Genomic DNA, 20152 nt, shown 5'->3' on the forward strand with positions numbered 1-20152 from the left:
AGAGCTGTTTCCTAGCCTGATATTTCCTGCAGATGGTAAAAAGCAGTTCTCTTTGCCTTAGTCCCCTGCCTAGGGAGCCTAGGTTCTAGCCTGGCATTCTTTCCCTTCCATGTTTGGGGGAGGAGTCTACTCTAAGACAGGTTCACCTTCCCCTCTGCAGCCACCTAGGAAAAGGACATAGGACAAGGCACACTAAAGTGGTGGTCTCTCAGCACTCTTGATCCTGAAAGCATATGAAGACTGTGAAAGTCAGGGACCCTCACTTCCCTCCCATGGTAAACACAGAGGAGCTGAGGGTTCCTCAAGCAGTTCAGCCATGGGACCCAATTGGCCTGGGTTGTATCCAAGGATGTCACCGGGCACTCAATTTGTTTTCTGGATTCTTTCGAGACAGTTTCTGTTTGGGGGGTTCTAGGTCTCTACAGGTGACCTCAGATACTGTAAGGATAGACCACTTTGTACACACAGTTATCATTCCTTATTGCAGTTTTGTTGACATGTTTTTTCTGTCCCCCTATGCTGATCTTCATCAAGAAAGAATCTAACTTACTCATCTTTGTATCTCATCTAGCAGTGCATGCCACATAGCGGGCAGTCAGGGAATGTTCGATGAGGAAAAGGGAATATAAAAGGATTGTATCTTTCCATGTGCCTGGGCACAATTAAATTGATCCTATTAAGTCTTCATATTTTGAGTCTATCCGTGTCCCTCTATTGATAGACCTGAGTTTTTCTGCAAGTGTCTGAGTATGCTTTCATCTTTGAACAGTAAAGATATCAATATCGATGGGTGTGCAGTAGTAATCCCCACACCAACTCCCTTTCCCTGCGCAGACAAGGCTACTTGGAGAAGCTACATAATCGATCTTTATTTATGCACAGCTGTAGCGATGTCTAATTATTCCTATTAATAACAGTCCGCCGCACACTTACACAGGCACATCTCTAACACAGGATTCTTAAATCTTGGCTGCCGCGGGGCCAGAGGCTTAAGATCGGCCCCAGACTCTTCCAAATTGTGAAATGCCAGACCTGCCTTTGGTCCTAGGCTGTGCGTGCCCGAAAGCGCCCTGAGGCTCGAGACGCTTTCCCTTTACTCCCTCCTCCTTCCCAAATCAGCCACCATGGGTCACCACTACACTACACTTTATTTCTAAGCAAATCTCGGAGAAGTCTTGAGGCATACTTTTTGCAGGCGGACAACCCCGCTCACATCGCTGTCTCTCGGATCAGTGCTGGCGATGGCTACGTCCCCTTGCGCGCTCCCGCGCGGCCCACACGCGCCCTCGACGCAAGCGCACGCGCACAGGCGCCCGGACGGCGAAAATCTCTTCAGCCTCCCAGGCGCTTCCGCCTTCATCCTAGCAACGCCCGTTGTGACGCAAAAGGCCCCACCCCCTCCCGTGCGCCTCCCGGAAGTTGCCAGCCTGGAGCTGAACGCGGTTCCTCGCCGGGCTTGGTTATAGTCTCCTGGGGAGAGGTCCGGGCGGGGAGAGAGCGTCCGGGCCCGGGCTGGATCCCGACATTCACATGCGCGGCGCGGAGCGGAGCGAGACCTAGTGACGATGGCAGGGCCGCAGCCCTTGGCGTTGCAGCTGGAACAATTGTTGAACCCGCGACCGCGCGAGGCGGATCCTGAGGCCGACCCGGAGGAGGGTGAGGCTGACTGGGGCAAGACCACGTGCGGAGCTGTGGGCCCGGCCCTGTGCGGACCTGGGCGCCGTGTGTGGGGCCGGCCTACTCTCCTTGTCCTTGTGTAGAGGAAAATTGCCTCCCGGGAGGGTTGCCCCGAGCTCCGGAGGACGGCTTCGGCTTCTTTCTGACACGCACTCTAGATTTGGTGCTCGGGTGGGCGGAGCATCCCGCGAACTCAGGCTAGGGTTAATTGTTGGTCGAGGGCTGTCGCAGGGAGCCGGAGTCTGGTAGCAGTTTGGGAGTTATCTTTCAGGATGCTCTTACCCGGATTGCGTTAGAAATGAGAAGAAAGTCTTACCCATTTTTAAAACTGTCCGTGAGAACTTGGAGAATGAAAGAAGTAGACTTCCATGGTCTTGTTGGAGTCTCTTCAGTCCACAAGACATTTGTTTAGGGACTGATGAGTAAGACTGCTGTTCTGTAAGTTCACGTTCAAGGTATAGTTGGGAGTAATCCTGCTTTTGACTTGAGTCAGAGAAGTGTGAGGAAGGGAGAATAAGGAAGAATAAATATGAGTGCTGGATCGTGTTTTAGGAATATCAGTTAAAGGAACTAGGGCTATTTAGCCAGGATAAGCAAAGAAAATTCCCGGAGATGCAAAGGAGTGAGGATAGAACATGTTGATGGCTGACATACAACATTTGAGTGACTGTCATACATGGAAGAAGAATTACACTAGTTTTACATGATTCAAGGCATAGAAATAAATCCTAATAGTAGAGACAGAGTCAGCTTTCTGTTCAGGAACAGCAGTTAAGATAGAATTTTACCCTGGGAAGTAATGAGTTCCCTGTTCTAGGAAGTTGGAGATTTTGTAGAGGACATTCAAGTATTTGTTGAAAGGGTTGGACAGGGTTACCATTAATTCTGACCTGGAGATTGATTAATTTCTCCCCTCCCCCACAGCCACTGCTGCCAGAGTGATTGACAGGTTTGATGAAGGGGAAGATGGGGAAGGTGACTTCCTGGCTGTGGGTAGCATTAGAAAACTGGCATCAGCCTCCCTCTTGGACACAGATAAAAGATATTCCGGCAGGACAACCTCTAGAAAAGCTTGGAAGGACGATCATTGGGAGCATCCACTGTCAGGTTCATCTGGTGAGTAGACATATTTGCCTTTTATTTTTCCATTGTACTCATTCTCTTCCCTATTTTTTTTAGAGTTAAAATAACCCTCTCTTTTTTTTAATGACCTTTGCAAGACTAGTCTGTGTACCCCCACCTGTTATATTAAGAGAGACCTGTGATTTGGCATTAGAAAGGGCCTTAGAAGTACTTAATTTCACTTCATAGGAATCTAAACCTGGAGCAGTTAAGTTGCTATATTCCTTATGTCTAGACTAATATAGTTCACTCTAAATGAGAGAAAAGGCAATGCATATTGGATATTGAGAGGGCTATGTGTTGAAAAATTGTGTCTGATGAGATTGCTACTCATGGATTTTGACCCTTTTTGTTCAGTTTTTCAAGTCTTGCTTTGGGTCACTGTATGATATTGTGAAACTCATTTTTTTGCCATCATAAAATAACATAGTCCTTTCCTCTTCTCTGCAAGAGAGTGTGAGCTTACAATTTTAGAGCAGAGTAGAATAAGGCACTGGATTTGGTGATTATTGAGTGGATGCCATTTGTTTTCCTTTGGAGAGGTCAGAAGTGCCATATTGAGTATCCACAGATAGTATAAAAGAAACTTTCATTCTAGTTATGATATCCATGATTTAGTACTTGATATAGTTTTAGAGGCTACTGATAAACTCATTTCACATTCTTTGCCTAGAGACTGATAAAGAGACCAGTATGAGACAAATATTATAATATTTATTGAGCTCTCACCATGTGTCAGGCATAGTGGTAAGCTCTTTAAGTTCTAAGAGCCTGGAATACAGTAAGTCTTCAAAAAATGTTATCATTCTCCTTACATGTATTATCTCATTTAATTCTCCCAATAGCCCTGTGAGGTTGGTACTATTTAGCCCCATTTTACAGATAAGGAAGCGGAGGGACAGATTGGTTAAGTAATTTGCTCAAGGCCATGCAGCTAGTAAGTGGAAGAGCCAGGACTCAAATAAGGCAGTCTGACTCTAAGATCTGTACTCTTAATTAGTACTCTAGGAATGTTTCTTAATCTGGGAAATGGCATACATTCAAAGAACTTAAAAGATTATTTCTGGGGGTTTTTTTGCACTTAGTTTTTGTAATTATATTTTTGATAGTCTTTGTGTCTTGAGGTAATATAGTTTTTAAAAGTAGTACTGAAGACTTATCACATTTTCATGAAATCATTATTGAAGAAAGTTGTTGGTAACTGGTACCTGTGTCTAATAATTATGCTTGCTGTACATGGGACCTTTGTGTTCTAGCATGGAAGAGATCAGATACCCAGGAAAAACTGTAATCAGGTGATACCCTAAGTATAAGTAAAACTAGGAGCCTTAACTGGCATTCCATTTATTGTAGGATCAAGTTTAAACTCCTTCCATGGAAGATAAGACCCCTCCTGATTTGGTCCTGGGGTTACTCTGTAGGCTCATCTTCCACCATTCTGTACTCCAATATACTTTTGTGGTGCTGGACCTTTGCAGATGCTGTTTTATCTTTTCTTTCCCCCTTCTCTGATGAGCTGTTATTTATGCTTAATAAGTAAAACTATAATGTCTCCTACATGTGAAGCCATTCCCACCTTTCCAGGAGAGTTAGGTGGTTCCTCCTCTATATACTATACTAATGGCATTGTAACATAATTATTGGTATGCATCTCTACCACTCCCACCAGACTACGAACCCCTCCACACAAGTATCACATTTTGTTTGTCTTTCTTTAGCTCTTTTATCTATGTGTGGTTCATAACAGGTGCTTAATAAGTATTTAATAAATATCACACTTGTGCGATAGAGATTGTGCATTTGGGATAGTTAATAATGACCAATATTTTTTTAGGTGTAGGTTTGGGAAAACTGAAATTCCCTCACACCAGTTGAAATCTGACCATTCTTCAAAGTCCAGACCAAAGACTACCTCTTCTTTATCTCCTTGCTTAAATTCACTTGCCCCACAGTTAAAATTTCCCCTTCCTCTGGGTTATCTAAACTTTGTCAAAGCACTTTTAATTCTCTATATTATAGTCTTTCTTACTAGAACCTTTTGATGGGATAGGAGTCATGCTTTATTCATCTTTGCTTCTCCCTTAGCATTTTAAAGATGGTAGATGTGTAGTTAATATTTATTGGAGTACAGTAATTCATTTTTTGGATAGCTGCCATGATTTTGTAGTTGAGAGATATGGCCTGGTATTTGTCTCTAGGTAATATTCATTTTTTCTTTCTTCTCTCCCTTGTTTAGACAAGGAAATATCTGATGAAGAGTCTGGAGATGGTGATTCAGAGGGACTGGGTATGGAGGAATTCGATGAGGCTGCCATGAGTGCTGAGGAAGAGGAGTGTAGTAGTAATAGGGACAGTAGTCTGGCCTGGAGGAAGGGGAGCACAGTCCACTCTGGGAAGGCGCCAGGCTTCAGTGTCCAGAACATCAAAGACTTTGAAAAATTTACCGAGGGAATGGATGACCTCGGTAGCAGTGAGGAGGAGGAAGACGAAGAAGAGGAGAGTGGCATGGAAGAAGGGGATGGTGAGGAAGACTTCGAGGGTGAGAGTGAGGAAGATAGGGCTGAAGACAGGAACAGTGAAGATGATGGTGTGGTGATGACCTTCTCCAGCGTCAAAGTTTCCGAGGAAGTGGAAAAAGGCAGAGCCGTGAAGAATCAGATAGGTTTGTACATGGTTTGCTGTTTGCTTATTTTTCAGTGTCTGCATTTGATGTCCTTTTTGTTTGTTTATTTGTTTTTGGCTGATCGCTCTCTCCTGTGTCCTTCCAATTAGTTTGTGACATGCCCCACTTATGTGGAGGCCTAAAGCCCTATTCCTCTATGCTTAGCCAGCCATTTCTACATTGAGCTGCTTAGCTGGTTCTGCTCTAGTACTTCTGGCAACTGTGGAAGATTGAAGAGAAGAATGTTTTCTCTTCTCTTTGGGCTTTAGCATTCTCTCTCATGTAGCAAATATTTGCTTCCAAGATACTGAATTTATTTCCTATAATAGATATTGTTTCCATGGCATGAAACTGTGATAAAGCTGTGCTGCTTATCGAGACTAGTGTGATATTCTGTCTCTTCCCCTCCCCAAGAAGATTGTATAAACAAAGAATGGAATTCTTTTTTCTTTCTCAGCATTGTGGGACCAGCTCTTGGAAGGAAGGATCAAACTACAAAAAGCTCTGTTGACTACCAATCAGCTTCCTCAACCAGATGTTTTCCCTATTTTCAAGGACAAAGGTGGCCCAGAATTTGCCAGCGCCCTAAAAAATAGTAAGAATACTTATGCCATATTGGAATACTTAGAACCACTGGGGTGTATTGGGATTGCAGCACAGAGTTGAAGAAGAGAATATGTGGTATTAGTGGTAATATGGTATAAAATAGTAGTTTTTAACTTAAAATGATAGCAATAGAAATCTTATTAAATGAAGATAACTTCGAATGGATTGGATGATTGAGTCATGTCTATTCTGCTTTTTTCTTACCTGCCCTCTCCCCTTCTCCTTGGCTTTCAATTCTTTTAATGCCCAGAGAATACTCTGAAAATCCACTGGTATAGAAGGAAAGGGAGAGAATGAATGACTAAACTCAGTTCGTTTAAGGTAGTTGTATCATGAGCATAAAAGATGCCTTTATTGGGAGGTTTCCAGAACAACAGGCCAAGATGCCAGGTTGCATAGAATGAGGAAAGATGATGACTGCAGAGGGAGGAAAAAGTTTTGGAAGAGAAATGCTGAGCTAAAAGTCTAAGAATTTTAGAAGAGAAAAGGAATTTAGAAATTACTGAGTTTCCAGTCCCCTCATTTTACAGATGAGAGAACTGTAACCCAGAGAGTATGAGTTGCCCAGAGCTACAGAGCTTATTCATGCACAGCAGAAAGAAAACTCCAGCTTTTCTGCCTTATGACCATGGAGCCTTCCTTCTGCGCCATGCTTCCTCCTGTGTACTGTGTGCCAGGGTGCCCAGTGGCTCCAAAGGAGTGGGGTAGAGAGAGATTTGGGGTGAGTGCACTGTGGTTAGAATTGCTATTCCTCATTTACGTACCAGGACTTAGTATTTTCATTTGCTCTTTAAAACTTATTTTTATCATATCATGGAATTAAAAGGGAGCTGAGGAGGATGTCTGATTTGGTGTCTGCCTTTAGGTAGAATCACCTTAAAGCATTCAAAATATATAATGTAAGATTTCTAAGAAAGGGAGTTCTGTGAAACTTTCATGTAGGAGAAAACTTGGTTTAAGTAGGAATTACTTCCTAGGGTCAGTCTTTAGATTAATGTCCTGCCATACTGAAGTCTGCTTCCTATGCGAAAGGCCTGGCTAATCCTTCAGGAACCCTGAAGATAGTGTGAGGGTGGGTCTTGTATCCCCTCCCCCACCTTTTCCTCCTTCCACCCTTAAATAAATGATTAATTGACAGTTTTCAAAGTCTTTGAGATTTTTGGAGCACTTATTTATTTCTCTGCTATTTTTGATGCCCTAGTACCCTAATTCCTGGTATGCCTTGAATAAGACCTAGACTGTTCTAGATTAAGTATTTGGTATGTTTCAGATAAGGTTTTTTCCATTGTGTTCCTTATTACTCTTCTTGCTGGAGCCTTTCCTTTTTTTTTGCGTCATTTAAAAATATTGATATTTTAAAGGTTAGTTAGTGTCAGGTATTTTTTTGTATTTAACCAATTGCCTCTTTGCCTCATTGGCAAACTTCAGTTAATCTGACAGATGTCTATTCTGACAGGGTGGGTTGTGATGGAGGAGGGAGAAGAAAGGAATGTTTGTTTGGTATCACATCTCAGATAGGAGAGTAGAGAGTTCTCGCAACCAGAATTTCTTCACAGCTTGCAGGTAGTTAATTTTTGTTTGTTTCCAATCTTCTTATAACAATATGACATAATATGTTATGTACCTCCTTATCTTGGTAAACGGAGTTTAAGAAAAATTTCTCAGCTACATTCCTCCGATGAACAATTATTCTGTGCTATATAGCTTATAAGGAATATATGCTGTATTTGTACTAACCCCAGAACAAACACTGGAACTTGCTGTCTTAAACTAAATCTCTTCACGTTGTTTGATCTTCATTAGTTAGAGTCAGACTGCCTGGGTTTAGATTCCATCTCAGCAATGGATTAGCCATATGACCTTGGGTAAGTTGCTTAACTTCACAGGAAAATGGTAATAATATGGTTGTGAGGATTAAATGACATAATATAAAACATTAGCACAGTGTCTGGCACACAGCACGAGTGTTAGGAATAGGTATTATTTTTTTCTGCCGAAAGAGACATTTGGCAATGTTCAGACCAGCAAATGATGGTCATCTTTGTATTGAACCATCATCCCCATTGTCTTTCATGTTTTTTGACTTTTTATTAGTATTCACATTACCTATATTATTTAAATTGACCATTTGTTCTGGAAAGTGGATAGTGTTATGTACTACTATAATACTTAAAATTGAACTTGTGCCTTTTATGCTTGTGGAAGGGTGACCAGAGATCTCCTTATTGCCAAACCCAGCTATTGTCTCCCTGAAGCTTTCAACGTTTTCTTGAAATATTTCCCTTTGTCTTTGGTGACACTACATATGCTACTTGGATTCTCTTGTCGTACTTCTCATCTCAGACTCTTACCGTCTCAATGTTAGTTTCATCGCATTTAGGATCTTGTTCTCAGGTAGTGTTTTCTTGATGTGTTCCTTCCTTGACACTGTCATTTACTCTCATAGTCCTAATGAGAGCTTTTAAAACAGCAGACTTCCAGCTATGTTTTAGCCATAGTAAACTTCAGAGTAAACAACATGCCTTCATATCTTCAGTACCCTAAACTCTTCTTTTCAGAAACTAAACAAATATCTTCTTCCTTCCCAGCATACACATGCACTTAGTCTTCAATCACCTTATGTTGTGTTGGTAATTATAACTCTTAAACTGTGAAGTAAATTCAAAGACATTTTTTGATATTTTAGTAGCTGCATAAGTGGTAAGTCATGAAGTAACCTTAGCAAAATTAAGAGATTTTCTATACACAAAACCATTTCTCTAAAGAGGTTAGCTCTTTTTTTTTCTGATTTTCTTGTGAAAAGTTCCATGGTATTAGGAGGCAAATCTTTTATGTTGGTGGCAATGGTATGTATATAAGGAAGAAGGCAAATTACTTAAGGAAGACAGCATGAGTTATTTAAAACTTTTCATTATGGAATATATCAAAAAGTAGGGAGAATTATACAATGAACTTACATACCATTACCAACTAAGCAATCAACTCACAGCCAATCTTATTTTCATCTATACTTATACTAACTCTTCTCCTACTTCTGGATTATTTTGAAGCACATACCTGACATTCTACGATTTTACCAGTAAATCAGCATGTATCTCTAAAAGAAAAAGATTTTTAAAAATCACATACCATTATCTCACATAAAAACATTGACAGTGATTTCTTAATAAGCATAACTGAATTGAATGGATAGAGGAATTGAGAGCATCTCTGTAATAGGCACTCACTACTATCTTTTTCAGAGTTTGCTCTATAACTTTAAACGAAGTGATTAAAGTAAAGCTAAACTTCAGCCATAATAAGTTGACCTTTTAGTGAAATGCATGTTATTAATATATTTAATGAGATGCATTATAAACTGCAGTGAGCACCATGTTTCATTACAGGTCTAAAATGCAATATCATTAAAGACCTTTCGTAGAAACAATGGTTGACATTTTGATATTTCCTATAAGCAAAAAAATCCAAGAATACAGTGTAATGTAATATAAATATAGAGGTAGTGTTGGAATTTTTTACTTTCCTAAGAGTGTAAGAACAAATTCCATTATTAATAAATTACATTTTGTTTGCTCCCTCTTTTTTTTCCCCTTCTAGTTTATATTCATTCTTTCATCTATCTGCGGCCCTTCTAGTCCCTCCACTATTTTAACTCGAATAGACGAAAACTTTTAATGCTAATTTGACCTTAGAACTAATAGATACTTTAACAAATAACTTAAAATTTTGAGTAAGTCATGGGCAGAGTCTTGATAGATATTTCTGTTTTGCTTTTAAATTTTATTTATTTTTAAGTAGGTAATATATTCACATGGCTCAAAATTCAGAAGATAGTAATGACTAGAGAAAAATCCTCCTCCTCCCTCCTGTACCCCCGCTACCCAGTTCTTTATCCCATAGGCAACCAATTTTATCAGCGAAATCCCCCCCTTTTTAATTACTTAGTTGCCTTAGGTGACAAATCCATGAACATTTATTTCGATGTTCTCTCAATTAACACTTTATGGGTTCATGGCAGAGTTCTCACAAATGATCTGTAGAACCCTGAAATAATCTTAATTACTTGGAATAGATTTAAATATTGCTTGGGATGAAGGCACTTGCAAGCTTCTCCAAGAATAGCATTGTGTAGATTAAGGACCCTTATTACTGTGAACTTCATCTAGCTGAGATGATATAAGATTGATCTTTTTGTTTCAGCCGATGGCTATCATTTTTTTAAATAGCTTTACTGTTCTACTTATAAATTATGTCATACTCACTTCAAAAATTTAGGAAATACATAAAAGCATAAAGAAGAAAATAAGGATTACCTGTAATCCTACTGCCCAGAGGTAACAGCAGTTGTCATTTTGATGAATATCCTTTCAGACCTTTTTCTGTGTGTACGTGTGCACATGTGCACACGTGCATGCACACACACCCCTTTTTAAAGCAAAAATGGAATCTTATGTACTTTTTGTAAGCTTATTTATTCTACTTAATATATCATTTTATGTCAGTATATTTAGATGTACATCAGCATTTTCAGTGGCTACAGAATATTCCATTTTATAGATTTACTGCAATTTGTTTAACCAATTGGTATTGATGGATGCTTAGGTTTATTCTAGTTTTTCACTTTTATAAAGCATGCTTTGATAAACATCCCCGCGTATACATACTTGTGCAATTTGTCTAAAAGTAGCACTGCCACATATGTAATTTTAAATTGTCTAGGAACCACATTAAAAAATAAAAATAAAGGTAAAATTAATTTTTGTAATATTTTATTTAACACAATATATCAAAAAATTATTATAATTTTAACATGTAGTCAGTATACACATATTAATGAGACATTTTATATATTTTTTTTCATGTTAAGTGTTTTGAAATCCGAAAAAGAAAAAGTATTCTACACTTAAAAACACATCGCAAAATTTGTACTAATCAGTCACATTTCAGGTGTTCAGTAGCCACATGTGGCTAGTGGATATTGTATCAGAAACACAGATCTACATTCCTGGAAATGCAGTTGCTAGGACAAAGGGATTTTTTTTTTAAGGCTTTTGGAATATATTCAAAATTGGCCCTAAAAGAACTGTAACAATTGAAATCCTCATCTGTAACAGTTATTTTCCTATACTTCTGCTACCACAGAGTATTTATTTTTGATCTCTTACTTTTCCTAAACTATAGGTGTGAGATGACTTAGCATTAAAATATATGCTTTGTTTTGTCTATTAGAGCCACAGTCCCCAACCTTTTTGGTACCAGAGACTAGTGCTCCTATGAGAATCTAATGCCTGATGATCTGAGGTGGAGCTGAGGTGGTGATGCTCGTGCTGGCTGCAAATACAGGTGAAGCTTTGCTCGCTGGCCCAGCACTCACCTCCTGTTATGCAGCCTGGTTCCTAACAGGTCATGGATTAGTACCGGTCCGCAGCCCAGGGGTTGGGAACCCCTGTAGTAGAGAATGAGTTCTGTCTAGGAAGACTTTTGGTCTCTTGAGCTACTACTTAATTTGTCCAGCCTGGTTAATTAGGCATTTACATTACGTATAGAGTAAAGTTGGGTCACAGAGCAAGTGCTTTTCCAAAATAAGCAAGTAGTGGAATCAGAATGTCAGATTTTTCTGCAGTGATTCCACCTACCGTCAGAAGATGAGCCCTAGATGAATCACAGGGCTGTGGAAGCTTCAAGACTACTGAAAATCTAGTCAGAACATTTGTTTTGGGTTAGGAATTATAGAAGCAATGCTTAATAGTGGTGAGTTAGATAAGGCAGCAGCAACCCTTCTTGGTAGTAGATTGTGAGTTCCATAGTAGGATCCTGCTATCCATTATTCACAATGAAGTTGTACACATCACTGTACGTTGGAGTCTCTTTATATGGACATTAATGAACTCACCTTTAACTATATGCCTGGCTAAAAGAGAAAGAGGGAAAAAAAAAAAAAATAGTGCCAGTAATTCTGCTGCCGTTTTATTTGGTGAGTGAGTGCCTTGGAGTAAGCATGAGATGGCAGGCGGAATCTGTTGTTGCCTCAGTTATTCTTTATTCGTGGGTACCTCTCATCAGATAATGAATCTAATGTTTTAAAGTTATGGCATGCAAAAAAAAAAAAAAGGTTACAGCATGCAGTCTTTATACAGCATGGTCCTTAAATATAATCATCTGTTTAACTGATGAAGTAGCTGTAAGCTCTGGTGTTTCAGAGGTTGAACTTGTGGAGAGACAGCATGTTGCTGAATTTTATGGGCAGTTTTAGTGATTTTAAATGTAGTTTTGTCAGAACTTGATTTTTGCTTTCTGCTCGAACTTTAGAGCCTAATCACAGAATAAGATGCTACTCTGTTGTTATTTATGTCTTAAAATCAATTCTTAAATCACTTTATTAAAATTATACATGAATATGATAAATAGTACAGAAGCATTCAGGAAGACAACAGGAGTCCTTTGCCTTACATTTTGTTCGATTCTACTTCTGCTTTACTTTTATAATTTTAGATAACTTGTTTATAGCTCTGTTTCTTGATTGATTTATTCTCTGGTATGAAAGATGAGAATGCTTCTGACAGGTTAAGTAAGATGAAGATTGAGAATTGAACATTTAATTTAACAATATGGTGATCATCTGTGACCTTGATGAGCAGTTTTGGTGGAGTGGGAGGGAATGGGTTCATGAGAGAATGGGAAAAAGGGATTTGAGACAGCAAGTATAAACAACTGTTTTTAGGGATGTTGCTTTAAAGGGGAGCAGAGAAATGGGACAGTAGATGGAGAAGGATGTGGAGTCGAGAGAAGTGTTTTGTTTTTGAGACAAGATAAATAACAACATGTTTGTATGTTGATAAGAAGGATCCACAGAGGGGAAATTGGTGATGCAAGAGAAGGGAATATCTGCTGTAGCAATATCCTTGGGTAGGTAAGTGGAGATGGGACTAGTGCACAAGAAGGGTGGCCTTTGATAGCAGTGTGGACAGTTTAACTGTAGTGACAGGTGAGAAGATAGTGTATTAATATACACAGATAGGTTGGAGTCTGAAAATTCTCTTCTGATTGTTCTGTTTTCTTTGAAATAGAAAACAATTTATGAATTGCTAATGAGGATTAGGGGAGATGGTAGTAGAAATTTTGAGGATAAGATAGGAAATAGTCATTTCCTCATCTTTTCACTAGTTTTCATTCTGCCCTGCAACCACAACATGGATTTCAGTGCTTTATCCATATGTTGACCCTAGGAGTTGAAAACCAATAAACTATTTACAATGTTATTACCATGTAAATAAGGTATAATATCAGGGCAGGGAAAATTACTTTTTCTTTCCTGTGTGTTCAGAGTCATGGCTCCCAAGCCACTCAAAGGAAAATGTTAGTAGTTTTAGTTCAATTTCTCAGTTCATAGCTCAAGTAGATCTTTTATTACCCTCTATCAGTTGCTTAAAATCATGCTATATTTTAGTTTGCTTCACAATTATACTATTATCTCATTTTTTCCCTTAGGTCTCTAATTTCCTTTTTTCTCCCTTGTAGCTCAGTTTTATCACCCCCCAACCCCACCCAAATTTTAAATCATGCTATCTCTTCTGTTATATATTTTCAGATTGAAATGGCTGTTCTGTGGGACTTGTGCAAAGTTGTACTCCTGGGACTTTTATTTTCTTCTAGGATGGAGCAACTTTTCCAGCTCTCTGTCTTCCTTTATTTCAGTTTGCTTTGCCAATCAGTTGCCAAACATCAATGGAGAGTAAATTTTCTGAGTTCTTGTAGATTTAAAAATATTCTGCCCTCATTCTTCTTTAATAGATTCTTAATTGATTGGGTATAAATTTCGAGGCTGAAAATTACTTTCCCTCAGAATTTGAAAGTACCGCCCTGTATTAGTTTCCTATTGTTACTGCAACAAATTACTACAAGCTTAGTACGTAAATGGGACAAATTTATTATCTTACAGTTCTTGAGGTTAGAAGTCCTAAAACCAAGTTGTCAGTGGGGCAGCGCTCCTTCTGGAGGCTCTAGGGGAACATTCGTGTCCATGAGCCTTCATTACTTGACTCATGGCCCTCTTCCATCTTCAAAACCAGCAATCTCATCACTCCAGCTTCTCCTTTTCCAACTGACCATACTGCCTGCCTCTAATTAGGGCCTGGTGATTACATTGGGCTCACCTGGTTAATTCAGTATAATCTTCCCATCTCAGATCCTTAATCATATCTGCATTTTGGGGGACCGTTATTCAACCCTACCTACCGCATGCCCTCTTGTCTGTCATCCGAGTGTTGTCAATGAGAAGATAGTTGGTGGTTTGAGTGTCATTCCTTTCTAGGTGACTTGTTTTTGTTCTCTGGATATGTTTGGGATCTTCCCTTTATTCTTGGTTTTCTGAGATTACCTGAAGAGATATGTAGGTATGGGTCCTTTTTCATTTACTGTGCTGAGTACCCACTGGGTCCTTTTAGTCTTAATGTGAGTCATTCAGTTTTGGGTAAATCTAATATTTCTTTGATGATTTCCTTGCCTCTGTTTTCTCTATTCTCTTTTAGATATTAAACCTGGATTAGTGCTGTGTCTCTTATGTGTTTGTTGTCTAATATTTTCCATGTTTTTGTGATTTTTCCACGTCTGAGTTCTCAAAGACTTTGAGTTTGATTTCCAGTTCTTTTTTTTTTTTTTTTTTTTTTTTTGTTTAATCTCTAAGAGGTCTTTTTTCTAAATGTTCCTTTTCTGTATAATTAATATACTTAGAGTATACTATGTACCTTTAAAGCTTTTTTTTGTTTTTGTTTTCACTTTAGTTCCTAGAGTTATTCCTATCTCCACCAGCTTTTGTGTACCTTAGACTTTTTTCCTTTCAAATTTTCATCCAAGTTATGTATATAATTTCAAGAGTTAAGTAAGTCTCCAAAGCTTGTTACAAAAACCAGATTTTGCCAACTATGCACATCACCCCCTTACCATAACCAACTCTCCTGAGGCAACAATTATATTTTCAATTGTATTTTTTGAGGATCCATGAGATTTATCTTTATAGCGCTAATTAACATGTTTTGTTTCTACTTGATTTTTCAGTTTGAGGCATTATGTATTGACTCCTCATTATGAAAATGAGGATTTAGTTTTCATTCCTACTATACTCATAACACTTTCTGCCCCTTCATGGTTACATTGTAATTTGGTTAGATCAATAGTCAGTGTTTACATTATTATGTCTATGTAAACGCTGTTCACAGCCAAGACGTGTACTATATATACTATGATTATTTTTCTTTTCCCACATACCATTTTGTTTTCTAGGGTTAATAATTGTTACATTTTTGTTTATTTTGTTTTCTATGCAGTAATTCAACCCCAAACTTTAATTGTCGGAATCTCCCCTCAAGATACTCATTTGCATCAGATATTCTGCCCATTTATTTTCCTATGAAATCTCTCCCAGAGCCTTTGGGCCTGCTCTAATCTGGACTGTTCACTATCTCCCATGCCCCGCTATCATGCTAAAATCTTCTGGGGATTACCTTAGTTTCTCCCCTCTTTGAATCTCCTATTTTAGGATCTTTCTTGGCTTATTCCCTTATTTTCGTAAAGCACATTCTCTAGTGGCTTGCTGAGAAAGGGTTCATGAGAGGTAAATTTTTTAGACCTTCATTGTCTGAAAATATCTTTATTCTGTCATCACTATGACACTCATCATGATTGACTGTGTTTAGAATTCTATAGAATATTCCATTGCCTTCCACCTTCCAAAATTGCTATCAATAAGTCAGAAGCCATTCTAATTCCTGATCTTACTGTCTTCCCTCCCATTTCAGAAGCTGGAGACTTCTCTTTGTCTGATAAATTCAGAAATTTCATGATGCTGCCTGCCCCTTGGTATAAATGTGTTGTCATTCATTGTGCAGAGTACTTGCAGGGTCTTTTCAATCTGGAAACTCTTGTTTTTCAGTCCTGGAAAATTTTCTTGAAATTGTTTTTTAGTGATTTTCTTCTCTCTGTTTTCTCTCTTTCTGGAAGGCCTATCATTTCATGTTAAACTGTTCCTTTGGTTCTCCTCTTTTTTCTCCAGTTCTCTCCATTCTTCCAGTTCTTTCTTTTTTCTTTCTTCTCTCTCCCTCTCTCTTCCTCTTTTTGGTTCTACATTCTCAGACATTTCCTCAGCTTTATTTTCAAACCCTTCTACTGAATATTTTTATTTCTTCTTTCATATTTTAATTTTATTTTTCTGGGGATATACATGATATATATTTTCTTAAGGGTTCTTCCTGCACAATCTGTTTTCTACAAGTGTCTTTTATTTTAATCCTTGTATAATATGTTAGATGTTTTTCTCAGGTATTTGATGATCCTGTGCTCTCTGTTGACTTTTAAAAGTAGGGTACTTAAAAGTTGATGAGAAGCTTTGTATGTTTAGATAGGGTTCTTTGTCTGTGGTTTCCATTGTGAAGTGATCTATCTGGGCTATATGGGGTATGGCCATATGACATATCCCCAATGTCAGTATCTTTAGATCTTTGCTTTTCATGGGATCATGGCTGCTAGAGGACTTCCAGTCTCCTGCCTGGCTGCCAACATCCTAGGAAGTAGATAGCTTGGGGATCTCAGCATTCATTGTGTGAATTTCAACTTTTTCTCCTGTTTTTAATGTTATGTCCTTGCCCTCAACTGTGTTTGGTGCCTCCCTGTCTAGACACCCTATGTTTAACTTTTCAAAAGATAAACCTCTAAACTTCTGAGTAACTAAGGGGGAGGATCTTATGTGTTGGCTGTTTTTAGCCCTTCCTTCCTCTCCTCTTCTAGAGATGTCTAGCACTGTCAGTTCCTGAATCTTCTGGGGTTCTCTCTTCTTGGACTGTTAAGTAGATGGCTTCTCTTTCTCCTTCACTGCTGACACCAGAGTCAACTTGCTAACGTTTGCTAAGTCATATATTTGTCCATTTGCTTTAAAAACAAAACTGGTTTATTGAGGTACAATTGATATATAATACATTGCATATGGGTCTCATTTCTCTGCCTCCCCTTTAAAGCAACATCCTTAGAAACAGTTGTCTTTACTCACTATCTCAAATCCATTTTTTCCATTTTCTCATGAACCCATTCTGTCAAGTGTGTATTCCTACCATTTCACCAAAACTGCTCATCAAGGTCACAGATGAGTACCATGTTGCTAAATTAAATGGTCAATTATCAATCCTCATGTTACTTAATGTGCCAGCAGTATTTGTATAATTTTGCATTTGTATACAGCCGTGCAACTATCACTACAATCAAGATAATGAACGTATTTCTCATCTCCAGAAGTTTCCTCAGGCTCTTTATAATCTCTCCTTCCTGCCCCTCTTTGTCCCTAAACAACCATTAACCTGCTTTCTGTCCCTGTAGATTAGTTTGCATTTTCTGAAATTTTATATAAATAGAATCATTGTTTGTATTCTTTTTTCTGTCTTTTCACTCAGTGTAATTATTTTGAGACTCATTCAGGTTTCTGCACATGTCAATAGTTCATTGACTGTTACTGCTGAGTAGTAGTCCATATATGGATATAGCACAGTTTGTTTTGTTTCCAGTTTTTCGGTATTACAAATAAAGCTCCCATGAATGTTTATGTACACTAATCTCCCCTTATCTGTGGGGGATACAGTCCAAGACCCCCAGTGGATGCCTGACACAGTGGATGGTACCCTAATCAACTTCTTCAACTCTGCCAGAAATGTGGCAGCAGCTTTTTCATTGGCAGACACAGTCTATCCAATAATTTTTATATTTTTCAGTCCAAATCTATTCCTAAATTTGTGTAACCGTTCCTTACTTGCAGTAAATGATTTGACGTCACTTATTTCAGGGGATCCTTCGCCGAAGTCTTTGAATGAACTCAGTGCTTTCTGGAACAACACATTGCTGGCAGTCAGAACATGTTTTCTGTTCATGTGTTACACCCACAAACTTAACACCTTTTCCATCTTAACTAAGCACTGTTCATGCACTGTGGCTGTAACTTTTACAGTTTGAGGTGCAACAGCTAAACTAGCACAAATTTCTTTTCCTTTCTTCACTATTTCATGGATAGAAGATTTATACATACTGTATATCTTAGCAACCTCAGCACACTATTGTTTTTTCTTTCCTTGTTAAGTCAAGAACTTTCACCTTTTTACTTAAAGGAAGCACTTTACAGCTTATTTTTGGCACATCTGAATTGCCACCATCACTGATCTTGCACTTTGAGACCATTATCAAGTAAAATAAGGGTTACTTGAATATAAGCTGTGCGATACAACAACAGTAGATCTGAAAACTGAGACAGCTACTAAGTGACCAGTGGGCAGGTAGTAGCTATAGTGTGGATACTCGGGACAAAGGGATGACTCACATCCCCGGCAGGGGTGGGATGGTGAGAGATTTCATCATACTTCTCAGAATGGCATGCAATTTAAAACTTATGAATTGTTGATTTCTGGGATTTTCCATTTAATTTCAGACTCTGGTTGACTGCTGGTAACTGAAATTGTGGAAAGTAAAAGCAAAGATAGGGAGTACTGTGCATGTGTACATGTTTTTGTATGGACATACTTTTACTTCTCCTGGATAACTAAGAATGAAGTGGCTGGGTCACATGGTAAGTATGTTTAACTTTTAAAGAAATTGTCAAACTGTTTTCCAAAGTGGCTGTACCATTATATAGTCCCACCAGCAGTGTTTAAGAGTTTCAGTTGCTTCATATCCTCATAAACACTTAATATGGTCAGTCTTTTTAATTTTAGACCTTCTCCATTGGCTTTTTAGCTTACCAAGCTTAGTTTCTGTCATCTCATATTTTTTCCTTTCTTTGAGGGTTTTTTTCATTTTAAAAGTTTAATCAGTGAAATAGAATAGTGAGTTTAGAAATAGACTTACGAATATGGGTAATTGACTTTTTATAAAGGTGCAAAGTCAACTCAGTGGTGAAAGTCTTTTCAACAAATGGTACTAGAACAATAGTGCATTCATTTGCAAAAAAAATGAACTACAACTTTTAAATCACACTTTGTATAAAAATTGACACAAAATGGATCATTGACTTAAGTGTAAAATATAAAAGGATGACGTGAAGAACACATGGGAGAAAAATCTTCATGACTTTGGGTTAGGCAGAGTTCTTAGATATGACATCAAAAGCATAATCCTTAACATACCAAATTGATGATTGGGCTAAATCAGAATTAAAATCTTTTACTCTGTGAATGATATGATAACAGAATGAAAGACAGCTACAGACTGAGAGAATATTTGCCAATCACACATTCAACAAAAGAGTTGTGGCCAGAATATATAAAGAATTCTCAAAACCCAACAAAAAATACCCGTTAAAAATAGTGCAAAAGATTTGAACAGAAATTTCACCAAGGAAGGTATATGTGATGGCAAATAAGCACATGAAAAGAGGTTTAACATAATCATTAGTGTTGAGGGAAATGCAAATTAAAACCATAATGAGGTGCTATTACATACCTGTTAGAATAGCTAAAAACAAACACCTGATAACACCAAGTGTCAACAAGGATACAGAGCAACTGGAACTTACATCTGTTGCTAGCGGGAATGCAAAATAGAACAGCTACCTTGGAAGACAGTTTAGCAGTTTTTTAAAAAGTTAAATGTATATATTTGCCAGGTGATCCAGCAGTCTTAGTCTTAGATATTTACTCTGGAGAAATGAAACCATGTCTGTACAGAGACTTGTACATGCATGTTTATAACAGCTTTATTCATTATCACCAAAAACTGGAAACAGCTTTTGGAGGCAAATGTCCTTTAGGAGGCAAATGGATAAACAAATTCTGTGCATTACTCAGCAATAAAAAGGAACAAACTCTTGATAAATGCAAAAACATGGATGAATGTCAAAGGTTATGTCAGTGAAAGACACCAGTCTCCAAAGATTATGTACTTTAAAATTTCATTTAGTGACATTCCGTAAAACTAAAGGGATGGAGAACAGATCAGTACCTGGCAGAGGTTAGGGGTGGGGGAAGAGTTTGACTCCAAAGGGGCAACCCTGCCTTCTTGGTTCCTATAAGTTTCTTTTTTCCTCTTCAGTAGCCTTATTTCCTTAGAGTGTTTCCCACC

General features: G+C 38.3%; 1 protein-coding gene across 4 annotated transcripts in view; it reads left to right on the forward strand.

Annotated features, from left to right (window-relative positions):
• The first annotated feature begins 1325 nt into the window (after nt 1-1325).
• The window catches only part of AATF (apoptosis antagonizing transcription factor), a 123433-nt gene continuing 104606 nt past the window's right edge, over nt 1326-20152 (forward strand). For 3 of the 4 annotated variants that reach the window (XM_025041632.1, XM_006924923.3, XM_025041633.1), the window contains exons 1-4: nt 1400-1656; nt 2602-2793; nt 5036-5461; nt 5919-6056. In XM_025041632.1, coding sequence (XP_024897400.1) covers nt 1566-1656; nt 2602-2793; nt 5036-5461; nt 5919-6056 — 847 coding nt within the window. In that variant the 5' untranslated portion in view covers nt 1400-1565. Of the gene's footprint in view, nt 1657-2601; nt 2794-5035; nt 5462-5918; nt 6057-20152 lie in introns of all 4 variants that reach the window. The other variant, XM_006924922.2, reaches the window with a different exon arrangement.

This window comes from Pteropus alecto, unplaced genomic scaffold, assembly GCF_000325575.1.
Source record: "Pteropus alecto unplaced genomic scaffold, ASM32557v1 scaffold98, whole genome shotgun sequence".
Classification (NCBI taxonomy): domain Eukaryota; kingdom Metazoa; phylum Chordata; class Mammalia; order Chiroptera; family Pteropodidae; genus Pteropus; species Pteropus alecto.